The 15638-nt window shown below is 35.7% G+C and overlaps 2 protein-coding genes across 2 annotated transcripts; both read left to right on the top strand.

Moving 5' to 3' along the window:
* The first annotated feature begins 485 nt into the window (after window positions 1-485).
* Window positions 486-2945, top strand: PKIB (cAMP-dependent protein kinase inhibitor beta). Its single transcript, XM_015819406.1, has 2 exons — window positions 486-658; window positions 1345-2945. Exons 1-2 carry the CDS (start codon window positions 511-513, stop codon window positions 1422-1424), a joined length of 228 nt encoding a protein of 75 aa, XP_015674892.1. The 5' UTR covers window positions 486-510; the 3' UTR covers window positions 1425-2945.
* A 7959-nt stretch (window positions 2946-10904) lies between these two features.
* On the top strand, window positions 10905-14834 carry FABP7 (fatty acid binding protein 7). Its single transcript, XM_015819412.1, has 4 exons — window positions 10905-11093; window positions 12201-12373; window positions 13356-13457; window positions 14572-14834. The coding sequence occupies exons 1-4, from the start codon at window positions 11021-11023 to the stop codon at window positions 14620-14622; spliced, it is 399 nt and encodes a 132-aa protein (XP_015674898.1). The 5' UTR covers window positions 10905-11020; the 3' UTR covers window positions 14623-14834.
* The last annotated feature ends 804 nt before the right edge of the window (window positions 14835-15638 follow it).

Raw genomic sequence — 15638 nt, 5'->3', positions numbered from 1 at the left:
TCAACTATATTATAAAATCTGTGACCCTGTTGTACCTGCTGTTCGTGATAATTTTGCCTCTTGATATTGCTTTGAAACAAAGCGTTCTGCAGTACCTTCAAATTCTAGGAAGGGCTTCTTTTTAAGTTTTAAAAAAGTTCCTCTGAATAGTATTCTCTTTCTTGACTGGCAAAACAATGTAAAAAAGACAAAGAAAGAAACAGTTCCCTCAAATATGTAGAGTTACAGGAAGTCACTGGATATTTCTCTTTGTTCTATTCATGAATGCTGTTAAAAATACTGTAAGTAGAAAGCGAAGATGGAGGGAAAAAAGCAGGAAATAGACTCTTGGGATAAAGTTTCAGCACTGATGGGTTGAGACCTGTCCTTCTACCAAGGAAAAGTATATTTTGATTTTCAAAAGAGAAGCTACTTTCTTCTCAAAATTGGTTTGCATTTGGCCACCAGAATATTGAAGCTGAGACTCTTGGTGTTTTTCAGGAGATGTTGCTATGAGGAAAGACATCAGAGATGACTGATGTTGAGCCTGTAGTCACAGATTTTGCTGCATCAGGACGGGCAGGACGCCGAAATGCCTTACCAGACATTCTGGGTTCTTCTGCGGGAACTGGAACATCCGAACTGCCACACAAATTAGCAGGACTCTCGATGTCAGAAGGTAATCAAAAGCTACACGTCTATGGAGATTCTCAGTAAATCAGGTCATGGCTGTCCCAAAGGTGCTTTTTTAGGAAGCAACTGGACTTTCTTGTTTTTCTTTGAAGACATTTTGCTTCTCATCCAAGAAGCTTCTTCAGCTCTGACTGGATGGTGGGGAATGGAAGGATTTATATTCCTTGCAGATGGAATGACCAGCTGTCTGCAAGGAATATAAATCCTTCCATTCCCCACCATCCAGTCAGAGCTGAAGATGCTTCTTGGATGAGAAGTGAAACATCTTTAAAGAAAAACCAGAAAGTCCAGTTGCCTCCTGAAAAAGCACTTTTGAGACAATCAAAGGCTACCTTTCTCTGTTGAATAACTTTAAGAAATGTTCTTCCTTAAGTTATCACATTACTAAGTAATTTTCTAAGGATATTTCCAACTTCATAGGCCAAGAAGCTGCTCTTGTTTGTAATTTCACCACAATAACAGGTAGCACATCACTTTACAGCTGTTACATAATATATATCTGCCATTTTTTTTTCATGAGCTGCACATGTTCTTTAAATTTGGTGTAAAACTCTGGGCATCTAATATTACAGTGAGCAAATATTGTGAAAAGTTCTTCCAAACTCCAGATGCTTTGATTCTTTCTTTGTAAAGCTAATATTTTTTCTCATGTTCACATCTCTTTAATTAAAGGAGCAGAAGGAGGAGAAGCTTCATCTTCTGATGCCATTATGAAAAACCAAGAGATGGAAGAAAAAACAATGAATTCCTAATGTTTATAAAATGCTTGGTTTTGGTGATTACCCAACGAACTTCATTGGTAAAATGTCCAAGATTCTGAAATATATAATGTTTGTAGCTGGCTAATATGAATATGGCACTATTGAAAAATTAGTTATTTTTTCAAATTCATCAAGAAGTAATTTATTTATTTACAAATCATAGCCAGTATCTGCAGAAATAAAAATGAGAATTGTTTTCAGTTATTGAACAAATGAAGTCCAATGTAATCAGCTGATTGTTGCAAAGAACCAAATACAAAAACAAACATCATTAATAACTTGGGGTCTTTTCTGATAATAAATATAAAATGTAGATATTAGATTTGGTGTGAGCTTAGTATATATGTGTACATACCATGTGCGCGCACACATACACACATTTTATACATAGAATAGCACACAAAAACACATCTCAAAATCAGTAATTCGAGGCCCAGAATATAACAACTTTATGTATGTAAGATTCACCATACAAAAGTCAGTGAATTTAGATGAGTACAATTCTGAATAAACTATACAACAAATGTTTTAAAAATGTAGGACGTTGCTAAATAGTGGGAGAATTTGTTAGTGCTCTTTGTAGTTAAGGAACTCATGAAAAATGTCCTAACTTCAACAATGTAGTAAAAAGAGCATCTAGTTCTAAACTATAACAGATAAATAATGGACATTGCTGTTTTGTATCAGAAGATAGGCATCCTTATTTATCAAACAATCATATACCATATAAGGAGTCACATATAATTCCACATAGGAACAGATAGTGGATACTGAAGATGTAAGTAGAGGAATATGGGACATTTTTGAAATAGGACAAACCTCCTGCTAACCACCACCCCCCAAAAAAATCCATCTCAGTTCCCATTGTAACATCTGCTCTAATTTTGCACAGTAATCTGGAAAGCCTCTGCTCTGCAGACTTTAAAGTAACATTTCTCTGTCACCCTGGATACCAAAGTTTAATTTTCCCAGAAGCCAAGACCCAGACTATTTTTGACACAGCACGAAGCTTGATTTTTTTTTTAAAGAAAAAGAAAATGCATCTGGAGATTAGCCCCACAAAACCTTTTTCAAATCTGAACTCGACTGAGAAATGTACAGAAGTTCAAGACATACAAAAATGCCTTTTTTTTTTTTGCTCCTTCAAAATGTCAAGATGAACCAAGATCAACTAAGATTTTGAAGTTCTTTTGAGTGCATTTGATATTTTGCTTTCTCAAAACTGGCTTTTCTATAAACTCAAAATTCTGTTTATTAGTTTTTAAAACAAATCCCTGACATCTGCAATTGTTTTTAAATTTCATTTCAACATGAGGAATGAAATAGATTATCCTTACATTAGAATAATGTGTTCTATCAGTCATACCTTCACAAGATCTAAGAACATAAAAGTTTTTGCTTCAGTTAGGGTGTCGGCTTATTGGCTTATAACTGATTCGGTTAATGATTATTAAAGCATTTTCTTCCTGATATATTTTATCTATTCCAAAGGATTGATCCATATTTTTTAATAAAGATTGTATTGTTTAAAATATAGTATGTGTATATTATTTGCACAAGAATTCCATGACCCAATTGTATAGGTTTTTACTCTAGGAAAAATCAAATAAGCCCAGATTAGAGCATAATCACTGAGGTTGAACCGGGGACAGAATCATTATTTTAAAATGAATTTCAATTTCTCATGCTTGATGTAAATTTTGATTATATTCATGTGCATTCTCTTTCAATAGAATTAGTTTGGACCCCAAACAATATATTTTGGCTTGAAGTACATTAATAACTATTGGCTACCTTGCCTCAGAGAACCACAATTGTAACTTATGGGCATATGACTCTTTGTACCAAATGTACTCACTACTAATACTAGTATTAGTATTAAGATTTGTCTTTGTTGACTAAGACAGTGTGCCTTGTGCTATTCTGATACCTTTCTAAGATCTCTGCACAAAACGCCACATTTCTTCCAAAGGAATGAATCTTCTACATTTTATCTCCCAAATACCAGCTATTTTTTTCTATTTATTTTCTAAAAATGTTAATATTATTGGATACCAAATTAATCATGGAACATTTTGAGTCCTGTTAACTTTCAGATTTCAAGCTGAATCTAAGCATAAGGCACAACAAAACAATGATATGGTTGAACATTTTCTCTGTAATCAATAGGTGGCACTCTGCACCCATTTGAATTAAATGGCAACTATGCTATTGTATAATAGCACAGATACATTTCATCAGTAATGATTGTGACTCACGCTAGCTAGTTTTCATGGAACTAAATGTTGAATATACACAAACCTGTCAAAGTACTGCTGCATTCCTTCTGAACAGTACTTCCCACCACAGGACTTATTGTATTGTAATAAATGTATAGTAGCAAAATTCATGTAGATTCCTGAGTTCTCTCCAGCGGTTTTTCCCATGCCAGTAACTCTCAAATGTATCAGGATCACAATTACTAGCCAGCTAATACATACATTTATTTATTGTCATTGTATGTGCGTACATAGTATACATATACAATGAAATTTACTTGACACCCAAAAACCAAGTCCCACACACATAATCCCCAAACACACTCCCCCCCCCACAATCCCCACCCCTAAAACCACCCAACATCCACACAACAGACCAAGTAATGCTGTCCAACAGTTCACTGATGGTGGCCCCTTAGTTCATTGTTGAGTGCAATTACAGCTCTGGGATAAAAACTATTCAGAAAACGTGTGGTCCGAGTTTTAATTATTCTGTATCTTCTGCCAGAAGGCAACAGTCCAAAAAGATTGTAAGCAGGATGGGAAGAGTCTCTGAGAATGTTATGCAACTTCCTCAAACAACGAGATTCGAAGATGTTATCCAGGGCTGGTAGTTGAAGTCCAATAATATTCTGGGCAGTTTTAATAATCCTCTGTAGAGCTTTTTTGTCCGCTACAGAGCTGCTCCCATACCATGCTGTGAAATTTTCAGCTTTTAACAAATACGAAATACAAATATTCTAAAGAAAGGTAAGAAAGAGCATGTTCTGAGACTGTTGAAAGAGAAAAAAAATGTGCAGGCATTCGTAGGAACTTGGCTTAGGCTGTAATGAGCATCAGTATCTGTGGAATTGTTGAGCAAAACACAAAGTCAAGGTTAAGCAAATAAGTCTGTGTGTTGTACATGCCACCAACATTTTCAACATGAGCACGCTAGATAGTTGTGTCTGGATTTTAGGGAAAGGATCCATGAAAGAAAGCAAATTAAGATTTATTAAATCTAGTAATGCAATTGTGTATCAGTTTAGTGCCAAGGACAGATTAAAAAATGATTTTGTGTCACATGCCCAAATATTTTGGATTTGTTGCAGCAGATCTTAATGGGCTTCTACTAATAAGAGGTCAGCCACCATTCCACAGGAAGAATGCCAATTGCAAGTGAGTGTGTCAAATAATGGATTCTGCCTTCCAAGATGAGAGTCCTGGCCCAAATCTCTAAAAAGAGAACTCGATCAATCTACTGCCCCTAAGCATTACAGGTAGTCCTTGACTTGCAATCGTTCATTCAGTGACTGTTCCAAGTTACAACAGCACTGAAAAAAGTGACTTATGACCGGTTTTCACACTTGTGACTATTGCAGCATCCCCATGGTCATGTGGTCAAAATGCAGATGCATGGCACTAGTTCATGTTTATGACAGTTGCAGTGTTCTGGAGTCATGTGATCACCTTTTATGACCTGGCAAGCAAAATCAATGGGGAAGCCAGATTCACTTAATAACCATGTTACTAACTTAACAATGGCAGTGATTCACTTAACAACTATGACAAGAAAGGTTGTAAAATGAGACAAAATTCACATAACTGTCTCATTTAGCAACAGAAACTTTGGGCTCAATTGTGGTCATAAGCTGAAGACTACCTGTATTTACTACTTTGGCATTTTTGGTTTACTTAGTCAACAGTAAACTTAGGTTTACTGGGCCAACTTAGGCCAAAAATGATAGAGTCTCTTACAAGCTGATTTTATCTACTTAAAAAAAAAAGATGGACACATACAATGTTCTCTTCGATGTATACTTTTTGTTTCCAAGAAATGCATATAATTGTATGAATTGATGCACAGAAGCATATTTATCTATAAACTTAAAGCCAGATTAAAAAAAATACTTCTGCTTGTAGAAGGATAGCTTATATTAGTAGCTATTCAGCCAAACGAGTATCTTAGTTTCATCAAATTAGTTTCATAAAGTTGTATACTAGCCTGAGAAGATTTCCCATTGTATTCTAGTCTTACAATTTTTTTTATCCTTGCATTTTTTCTTTGGGCTGCCGTGATTTCCCTTTTCTACCAAAAAGGTCCTCTACGTTTCTGAAAAACCCTGATATAATTCTGCTATGCTCTAGAAGCCAATAATGTAGTCTAGGTCAACTCTCAAGAAAAGAAGGAAATAACTTGGTTGGCAGCTAGACTGAAGAAGCAAAAAATTGAAGCTGAAATTGCTTCTGAATAGAAATATTTATAGACTTAAAGTTATATTGTATTATGTAATAATTATAGTAAATAATTACATAAAAAATAAGGTGATGTTAGATGACCACAGAGTTCAACATCACTTCATTATTTTGATATATGTTTACTTATAAAGGAGAATATGGGTTTGAAATGAGGGGTCCTTGGTGCTCTCTGAGCTTGCTTGTTTTCTTGCAGACATTTCGTTACCCAAACTAAGCAACATCATCAGGGTTACTAGTTTGGGTAATGAAACGTTTGCAAGAAAGCAACCAAGCTCAGAGAGCACCAAGGACTCCTCATATGTTTACTTCTTCCATAGTTACAATCTTGTAACTGTTAAATTTATAAGTATGCGTATTTATAAGTATGCATATAGGTTAAAATGTGCTCCCTAAGGTAACATTGTAATGCCAGAGTACATATTATAACACAGAAGGGGCAGAAGGGAGACAGGCATTTGAGGAAGGTCAAAAAACCGACTAGAGAATCCTTTTTATTAATAACGGAGTACTTGGTAAAATACATACATACAGTACTTACATATAGTATTCCTTTCTACTCAACCATCACTAGCATGCCTTTATTGTGCTTTCATGGACAGATTCAGCTGTTTTCCACAGAGGATTTCTCCTTGTATCACTGATTGAAAAATTAAAATTGTTTTCTCGTCAGTTTTATTAGTTTTATCTTTCCTGGATAAAGCCCATGTTAATATTCTCTGAAATATTCCTGTACTTTGGACACATTTCTTTACAAGAGGGAACAGGCTAAATAGACATGCATACAGGTAGTCCTCAACTTACGATCACAATTGAGCCCAAAATTTCTGTTGCTAAGTGAAACATTGTGAATCACTGCAGTTTTAAGCTAGTAACACAGTTGTTAAGTGAATCTGGCTTCCCCATTGACTTTGCTTGTCAGAAGGTTGCAAAAGGGGATCACATGACCCCAAGACACTACAACGGTCATAAATATGAGTCAATTGCCAAGTGCCTGAATTTTGATCATGTGACCATGGGGATGCTGCAATGGTTGTAAGTGTGAAAAACAGTCACTTTTCTCATGCTGTTGTAACTAAATGTTGTAAGTCGAGGATACTCCTTTTGATAATCAGCTCATCCACATATTCTGCTTTTTGGGGAAAATTGTTTGTAGAGGACGAGTACATAAGGCACTGCTTCTTCCTCATTGCCAACCCACTGCTGAGACAACTTGAAGTTAGAAAATTCCCCTAACTGGCACTGGCATAGCAGGTCTGCTTTGGAGCCATATTCTCCAACACCCCCCCCCCTCAAATATTATCCCATCAGTACCTATTGGGCCGCAAAAGAAACCAGAACTTTGGTTTTCACAGCTATGTAATTCGATGCATTTTAAAAATAACGTTGAGCCACAAAGGGGCACTGTCTTAGAAAACAAAACTGTCAGCCCCATTCAACAGACCAGACCAAGAAATTAATCTCACAGGGAGACTAAAACTATTTTTTTTATTGAGATTGGCTATAGTAACAAAATTTTGCAAGTCTGATTATGCTGTACCTCCTCCTCTTTAAAGTTCAGTGAAATATTGGTTTGAGTTCCTTCTGAATTTTATCAGTCCCTCGTGGACTTAAAATAGTTTTTACCACTCAATGCCTTGGCAATGGCATTTGTATATCTCCATGAATGTCATCTTCCATACTCTGTACAAAATCCCCTCTTGAACTCTAGAACCTCAGCATTTATCAAGGATTTGCTCCTGGTCAGCCCAAAACGTGACAACAACTAGATGACAACCAAGAGAGACATAAACTCTAACCGGCCTAGCAGTTCTGCTGTGGAAACATCTGATTCAGTCACTGAACAATTCACTTGCTCTGAAAACTTTCTTTGGTTATAAGACAGAAGCATGATTTATGTTAACATAATTTTTTCCTGGCTCACTGATTATAGAAAAGAAAAAAAAAAGACGGCTGTGTAGATGAGCCCAAGGATAGACGTATCACAATTACTCAGGAAGAGTATAAATAGGCTTCCTAAAGGTATTTTCACAAATATCCAAGTGAAACTGGAATTATTAGGCATTTTGACTTTCTCAGAGATTGGGCTCATCCATGAAGTCACTTGCATGCTTTCCCCTCAGAACCAAGATGAAATCATGTCAACATAAATGACATTGGCCTGATCTAGAATGGAGCTGTTCTGTGCTTCTATCCATACAGCTTTACTGCACAATTTTGTAAAGCCACAACCAGAATGACTGATTGATTGATTAATTGATTGATTGATTGATTGATTGATTGAATGAATGAATGAATGAATGAATGAATGATTTTCTTAAATCAAATCTATATGGCCACCCATCTCACCCAGTGACTTTGTGTGTACAGTGAAACCAAATATTAAAGTATTTTGCAACACCATAAAAAGAATAAACATGGTTAAAGCAAGACTATGAGAAGGAAGATGTTTACATATGGTTTAACCAGCATGCAAGCTCAGGGTATCCACAAGCTTGCTAAAAAAAACAAACCCATGTTTTGAGAGCTTTAAGGAAAGCTGTAAGGGTTGGGGCTAATCTCACCTCAGGAGGGATGGTGTTCTACAGGGTGGGTGCTATGATGGAAAGATTCACCTCCTAGATCCTGACAAATGGAACTCCTTCACAGACAGGACACACATGTAACATACATTTCCTACTGTCATTCAATAAACTCTTTCTCGTTAGTAAGGGCCACTTCCAAGATATCAGATCTTGAAGTGCTCACCTCAACTTTATGATAAGATAATCTTTATTGTCATTTTTACTGTGGACACACTGGCACACATTAAAAATGAAGTTCTGTTGCCTACTCTCAAAAGTGTACACATACATAACATACATAACACACATAAAACATGCTATATACATTATGTACTATATACATATATATGTATACCTACACCCTTACATATAAGTAACATATAAATATTAATCACTGTCCATCTTGAATACATAACGGAAGGAGGAAGCTTTAGAGTTCACAAGGTTAATACTGTATGGAACAAAACTGTGACTGAATCTGGATGTTCCGCTTCAGATACTACGGAGCCTCCTCCCAGAAGGCAACAAGGAAAACAGGTTGTGAAGAGGATGTGTAGTGTCCAAGACAATCCTGCGGACCCTGCTCAAGCAACGCTTATATGCTATGTCCTGGATGGAAGGGAGGGAACTGCCAATAATCTTTTCTGCCATCCTCACCACTCTCTACACCACCTTCTTGTCTGATGCATTGTTACACCATTTCCTCACTGGGGTTGCCTATCCCTTTAAAACAAGGTGTATCCATCAAACACAGTCTCTGCTGGTGGCATTCATCCCATCATGTTGTATAATGTCTATTATACCATAATTGTCTTTGTGCCTTATGACATCTACTTTGCTTTCCTTACTATCCCTATTTAATGGATAGTATTTATTTAATATTTAATCCGTATTTAGGAGCTGAGGTGGCACAGTGGTTAGATTGTGGTATAGTTTGATCCTGATTGGGGCTCAAGGTTGACTCAGCCTTCCATCTTTCCAAGATTGGTAAAATAAAGACCCAGATTTTGGGGAGCAATGTGCTGACTCTGTAAACCACTCAGAGAAGGCTGTAAAGCATTATGAAGTGGTATATAAGTATAAGTGCCATTGCTATTGCTATTGCTAATGCATTATTTTACAGACATTTTAAGACAAGGGTGTGCAACCTTGGACTTCAATTCCTAGAATTCTCTAGCCAGCAATTCTGGGAGTTGAAGTCCACAAGTCTTAAAGTTACCATGTTTGGAGACTCCTGTTTTAGGATAACAGGTTAGACTCCCTGTGTTCAGTCTTCCTTTTCTTTTATGCCTCTGTTTCCTTTCTTTCTATGTTAAGCTGGGAGTTTCCCCCCAAAAAGTTGTTTCACTGCTGTATTTAATCCATTACATAACAGTTTGTTAAGTAAAAACATATCACTACTTGTCTTGGGTTCCTTTGGCTGAAGAGTTTACTAGATGTAATAGTACTAGACGCTATTTCATTTCAGTATCTACAAATGAGTTTGGGGAAGAGCTCTTTGTTAAGCCATCTCACATTTTCAGTATGCTTCAAAGAAGAAACATACGGTTTGTATGTTGTCAAGTCCTTTGTTGTAACAATGTTCAGCCAACATGCTGCATTGAAGGACAACCTTCCATGTCCTTGACAAAACTATGTCTTTGTAAATGATCCTATTAACACGTTTTAGTGATTATACTTTATTGATTTCCCTCAAGGGAGAAGATGGACAGGGAGGAAGATTTCTGAATGCTTTTTTAAAAAATAAACTCCAGTCATAGGAAATAAAAAAAAAACCTCAATCTAAGTTATATTTTACTTTCACTCTTTCAAAAAAAAATTATTTGGCAAAAAATATTGAATATTCAAAAAAACTGAAAAATATTGATTGACTATAACAGGATAACCAAAAAAATACTAAATATAACAAGGGGATAAGCAAGAAACTATGACTGCATTAGTTATAGTTTTGTAATACAAATTCTTTTATTCTTTTATTCTAGCATTAAAGGGTCCAGTCTAAAATCCAATAACTTTTGCTTTTCTTTCCAACAGCATCCAGCATTCTTTTAAAATTGTCACCCGCATAGAGTGTCAGCGGAAATGCATCTGATTATCTTATTGTGCAACTCCCATTCCGAGGCTGCAATATCCCTTGCCAAGTTTTCAAACAGGACTTAAAAGACTCTCACATCATTTGGCATTCCTCTCGTTTGCAGAAAACCCTTTTCTTCTCTCTCCCTCACGTTTCCCAGGCTGAATAGGATGGCTAGTCCAACCAGCTCTGTTGACCCAGTGGCCTGATCCAATCATCAGCTGAATATCAACCTTCCCACCAGCTCACACTCCCCACCCCCTCCCACCTCAAAGGAGTAATGGGAAAATCCAGGAGGAGGCAACAGTTTAAATTGTTTTCAGTTTCATTGGATGTTCCCTCAGTGTGGAAGCTGAGCAGGAGTAACTGTGCAGGATTTAAACCCAGTTTTAGGGAGAGTAGCAGTTGCTATCATAGCAGCCTTTGTCCCTTTCTCTCACTCACCCCACAGTTAAGATGGCTGAGGCATTTTGTGCTACCTGGAAGCTGATTGACAGCCAAAACTTTGATGAGTACATGAAAGCATTAGGTATGTAGAAGCAGCAGCATATAAAATCATCAATGGATTCTTTTTTTTTAACTTATATTTCTTTCAGGGTGGTGTAAAGATTACAGAGTTTGGATTTTGCAAAGAATGAACTCACTGGAGTAAAATCATGCTAAACGGTACTTGGAACTGAAGTTTTTAAGCATGTGAACCACGTGTGTGTGTGTTTGTGTGTGTGTATGGTTCAGTGAACTGTGTACTATTATTTAGACTAGCATGAGCTAATCTTCATCTTAGTTAAACCAGACTAAGGTTTGGACTGAAATTGATTCTGGTAGCAAAACTAAAATAGGAGGAGATATATTGTAAAAATGTATGTTAGTCAAATACATGATTATAGTATAAGCATATTTATTTCAAAGATTTATTGTAATGTTCCATTAAATTCAATTACTCGATAGATTTGTTAGATTTTAAATATGTGAGTGTAACCAAGTTGGAAAGCTAATTTCTCTTTCAATGTAAGAAAAGTGGATTGCATGGGGTTTGTTTCTTGTCTGTCTGTAGAAAATAGATTGGGGGGTGAGAAGAGGGAGAACTAAAAAAGTATTTTGCCCAAGTCTATGTATGATATGTTTTGTACATCTCTAGAATATATGGGAAATAAATGGTATTCAGCACAATAACAAATCCATGTACAAATATAGGTTGTGTAAATTAAAACAATCTGAATAAACATAAATCTTCTGCCAAGAACTTAAAATAATAATTTGCATCACTCCATATTCTCATATTAATTTGGTGAAGTCAAATAATATTGAAAAGAACAGGGGGTTTTTCGACAAAGAAAAGTGCAGGTTCATTGAAATAGAAGAGCTATGTCAAAAATAAAATTCATGTATTGTCATTTTATTTGAACATTCAGAAATACATTTGGCTGAGTACTTTGGAGTCTTCTATTCAGCTCTGCTTAGAATTGTAACTAGATCATTACTACCTTTGTTACAAAGAATTGTTCTTGATTTAACAGCAACAAGTGCTGTTTGGTTTGGTGCCTTCCACATCAGACTGATTGCTTCTTTCTTGTTTAAGAACTCCAACAACATAAAATGGATGTTTCTGTTTTTTAATTTATTTTATATATTAAAGGAGTTGGCTTTGCTACTCGTCAAGTGGGGAATGTTACCAAACCAACTGTGATCATCAGCCAGGAAGGTGGCAAAATGGTTATTCGAACACAGAGTACTTTCAAGAACACAGAAATAAATTTCAATCTGGGAGAAGAATTTGATGAAGTTACTGCAGATGACAGGAATTGCAAAGTAAGTAAGAAAAAAACAGCCTTATTTTATTTTTCAGAGTTGGCAGCAAAGAGATTTTGAATGCAGAAAGATATCTTTAGTCTGAAACAAACACTAAGAAGTTCTTAAAGAAACATTACAGCTTAATTTCAGTATAACCTACACTGGAGTAGGAGAAAGATAAAAAGATTCATCAGCTTGCTTTGCAATTTAAATTATGGTGCTAAGCATACATTTTCAAACTATGAAAGATCAATAAAATATAATTGAAGATACTTTAATGATTATATGTTTGTATTATTTTTTGCTGAGGCTTTAACAGTGGCCAACCACCTGCTCTGCTTATCAGGAGACTTCCAAGGGCATGAGAGAAAATACACTTCCTCTCTGAATCTCATACTCGTTGCCATTATGCCTTATTTTATTGGGATTCCTGAAAGCTTCAAAATTTGCTAGGTTCTGTTCCAGACTGGCTTTTTAATCTCACTAGAAGTTCTGTTTGGTTCCTATTTGAGGCATAACTACTTAATCCTATGTCTTAAACTGAAAATGTTTTAAAGCTGAAGTCTATTAACTGAAATGCATGCTAAATACACCTTTAATACGAACAGGCATACAATTGCACACAGGAGAAGAATTTGTTTGGTTTTCATGTTCATTTTTATAAGTGATCTGCTAAAAATATCTTACTAACAAATTCATTTTTTTGAAACTAGTGGTCCAAAGGGCACTTGCTGGGTGATCTAAAAAGTTCAGATGGCGCTGTGATTTGTGTGGTTTAATCCCACCTCTTTTAATGTGAGTTACAAGGCTTTGATCAAGCAGCAACAGAAATCACGGAGAATTTTCAGACCACTGCAGCATATGCCCCTAGTGGTGTATCATCATTCAAAAACTGAAGTATTTTGTAACTCTCCTATAGATAAAGATTTTCAAGTTTAACTGTTAAAGATGAATGAATTGTTTGGGCAATTTTTATGACAGTTTCCATTTATTTCCGCAGTCAGTTGTGAGCATGGATGGTGATAAATTGGTTCACGTACAAAAATGGGATGGCAAGGAAACAAACTTTGTTAGAGAAATTAAAGATGGCAAAATGGTCATGGTAAGTAAAACTTTTTAAAGATAAAAATGCTCCTGAAGGTTTACTATGCCATAGATATTATCACAGGGTCCTCCTTTCCATACCTAAGTACTGATCAATTATAGCTTCTAAAAACATACCCAGTCCCATTACTTTTTGTAGCTCTATTGTTAATTACAAAACATGTGATATTTGTCATATGAGAATTCTTTCTATTATATAGTGATATTTTAATACAATCATATCACTTCAATGTTGACAGAGACTAAAGCAACTGAATTCTCTCCCAGAGTCTCATATTACAGAAATATGACATTAAAAAGAAAATACCTTTTTTTTTTCAACAAAATGTCTTGAGATACTTCCATGGACTTAAAAAATGACCTCTTTCATGTTTTTTCTTTAGTTTTGTTTGAAAACGGCATTTTTTAAAATGGAAACGTGATTGATTTAGAGAAATTCCTGCATTAGAAAGTACTTTTTTCTTCATTATCCAACCATCCATTATTGCAATCTAGAGCTAATTCAATTATTTCAAAAAATGTAACATACCTGATAAATCTTGTAATGTATTTATTAATGGACTAGCTGACTATGATATTTGTAAGGGAAATCTGTAACAAGTATAAATAGGGCTGCAATAAACAAGAATGACATGTGACTTATGAATAGCACATTAACACATAAAAGAAGCAAGCACAGTTCTGACTGGTTGACTAGAATATATTATGCAAATATAACTTTGTTATGCAAGGCTGAGAATTGAACATAAGGGAATAAGCATGAACACAAATTGCATAGCGAGGGTCTCCCTGCACCAACCTGTGTTAAAATCTTTCATTTGTGTTCACTGTTATTTACAATTTCTCTACATCAATATGAAAATTTCAAGTTAATTCATGCAGCAAAAGCATGAAGAACTGAAATAGCACTGGGTCATTTGCTTGCTATGTTTGGATAAATTGTCTTCTATTATGATATTGCAGAAATGTAACAGATTCAGATGTTTCAAGAACATCTAGCTTTTGCCCCGGTGTCTTGTCAAAGACTACATGATTCATTTATCTCTGCACATTATGCTCAACAGTCTATATTTGTTGTAAATTGTCTTTGTTTGTACTCACTGAACTTGCAGACTCTCACCTTTGGTGATATTGTTGCTGTTCGCCAATATGAAAAAGCATAACATCCATCAGCTTATTGTCCGGGGTATTAATATTTCTGGATGAAAGAAGACCTGTCTTTAGAAGCCATCTTTGAAGTAAAAAATGCATTGCTGATATGGAAGGAACACCAAGTGCTACTTTGTTGTTGTTATTTTTAAAAAAACCTCTATGCTATCAATTTGGAAACATTTTACTTTGTAAATCACTACAAATAAACTTTGCAATAAAATCTTAAAATATCTCTTTTTACAACAAAAGGTATCCTGACATTATTGAATACTTGAGTTGAGTTGAGTTGAATTGAATACTTTATTTGCCAAGTATGATTAGGCACACAAGGAATTTGTCTCCGGTGCAGAAGCTCTCAGTGCACATGCAGAATCATCATCATCATCATCATCATCATCATCATCATCATCATCATCATCATCATCATCATCATCATCATCATCCCAATAAGAGGGAGGAGTAAGAAAGATAAAAAGGATAAATAATAATGCTACAGCCATACTACGTGGGTAAATACACATAGACAGTAGACGGCACTGTGAGAATTAGGTGTTCAGCAGAGTGATGGCCTGAGGGGAAAAAAACTGCCCCTGTGTCTAGTTGCTTTGGTCTGCAATGCCCTTTAATGCCGTCCTGAGGGGAGGAGTTGAAACAGTTTATGTCCAGGATGTGAGGGGTCTCCAGATATTTTCTCAGCCCTCCTTCTGACCCATGTAATATACAGGTCTTCAGTGGAAGGCAGGCTGCCTGCAAGTTCTTTCTGTAGCTTTAACTATCCGTTGGGGTCTGTATCTGTTCTGTTTGGTTGCCTCTTTGGTTGATTTTATAAAATCAAAGCCAAATAGAGCCAAAATACCCTGGCTTAATACTAAGTGTATAGTGGTCCTTTAAAAACAGTTTTAGTAAATAAGTGCTTTACTTTAATAGTTTGCAATAGTAGACAAAAATTTGGCCAAATCTCTCCCCTCCAGTTATCTGTCATAGACTTGCATGTTCTCTCACAAAGAGACATGGTTTCAATGATACA

This window comes from Protobothrops mucrosquamatus, unplaced genomic scaffold (assembly GCF_001527695.2).
Source record: "Protobothrops mucrosquamatus isolate PMUCROS unplaced genomic scaffold, P.Mucros_1.0 scaffold916, whole genome shotgun sequence".
Classification (NCBI taxonomy): domain Eukaryota; kingdom Metazoa; phylum Chordata; class Lepidosauria; order Squamata; family Viperidae; genus Protobothrops; species Protobothrops mucrosquamatus.
Note: the sequence above shows the minus strand (reverse complement) of the source record. Positions and strands in the feature narration are given on the sequence as shown.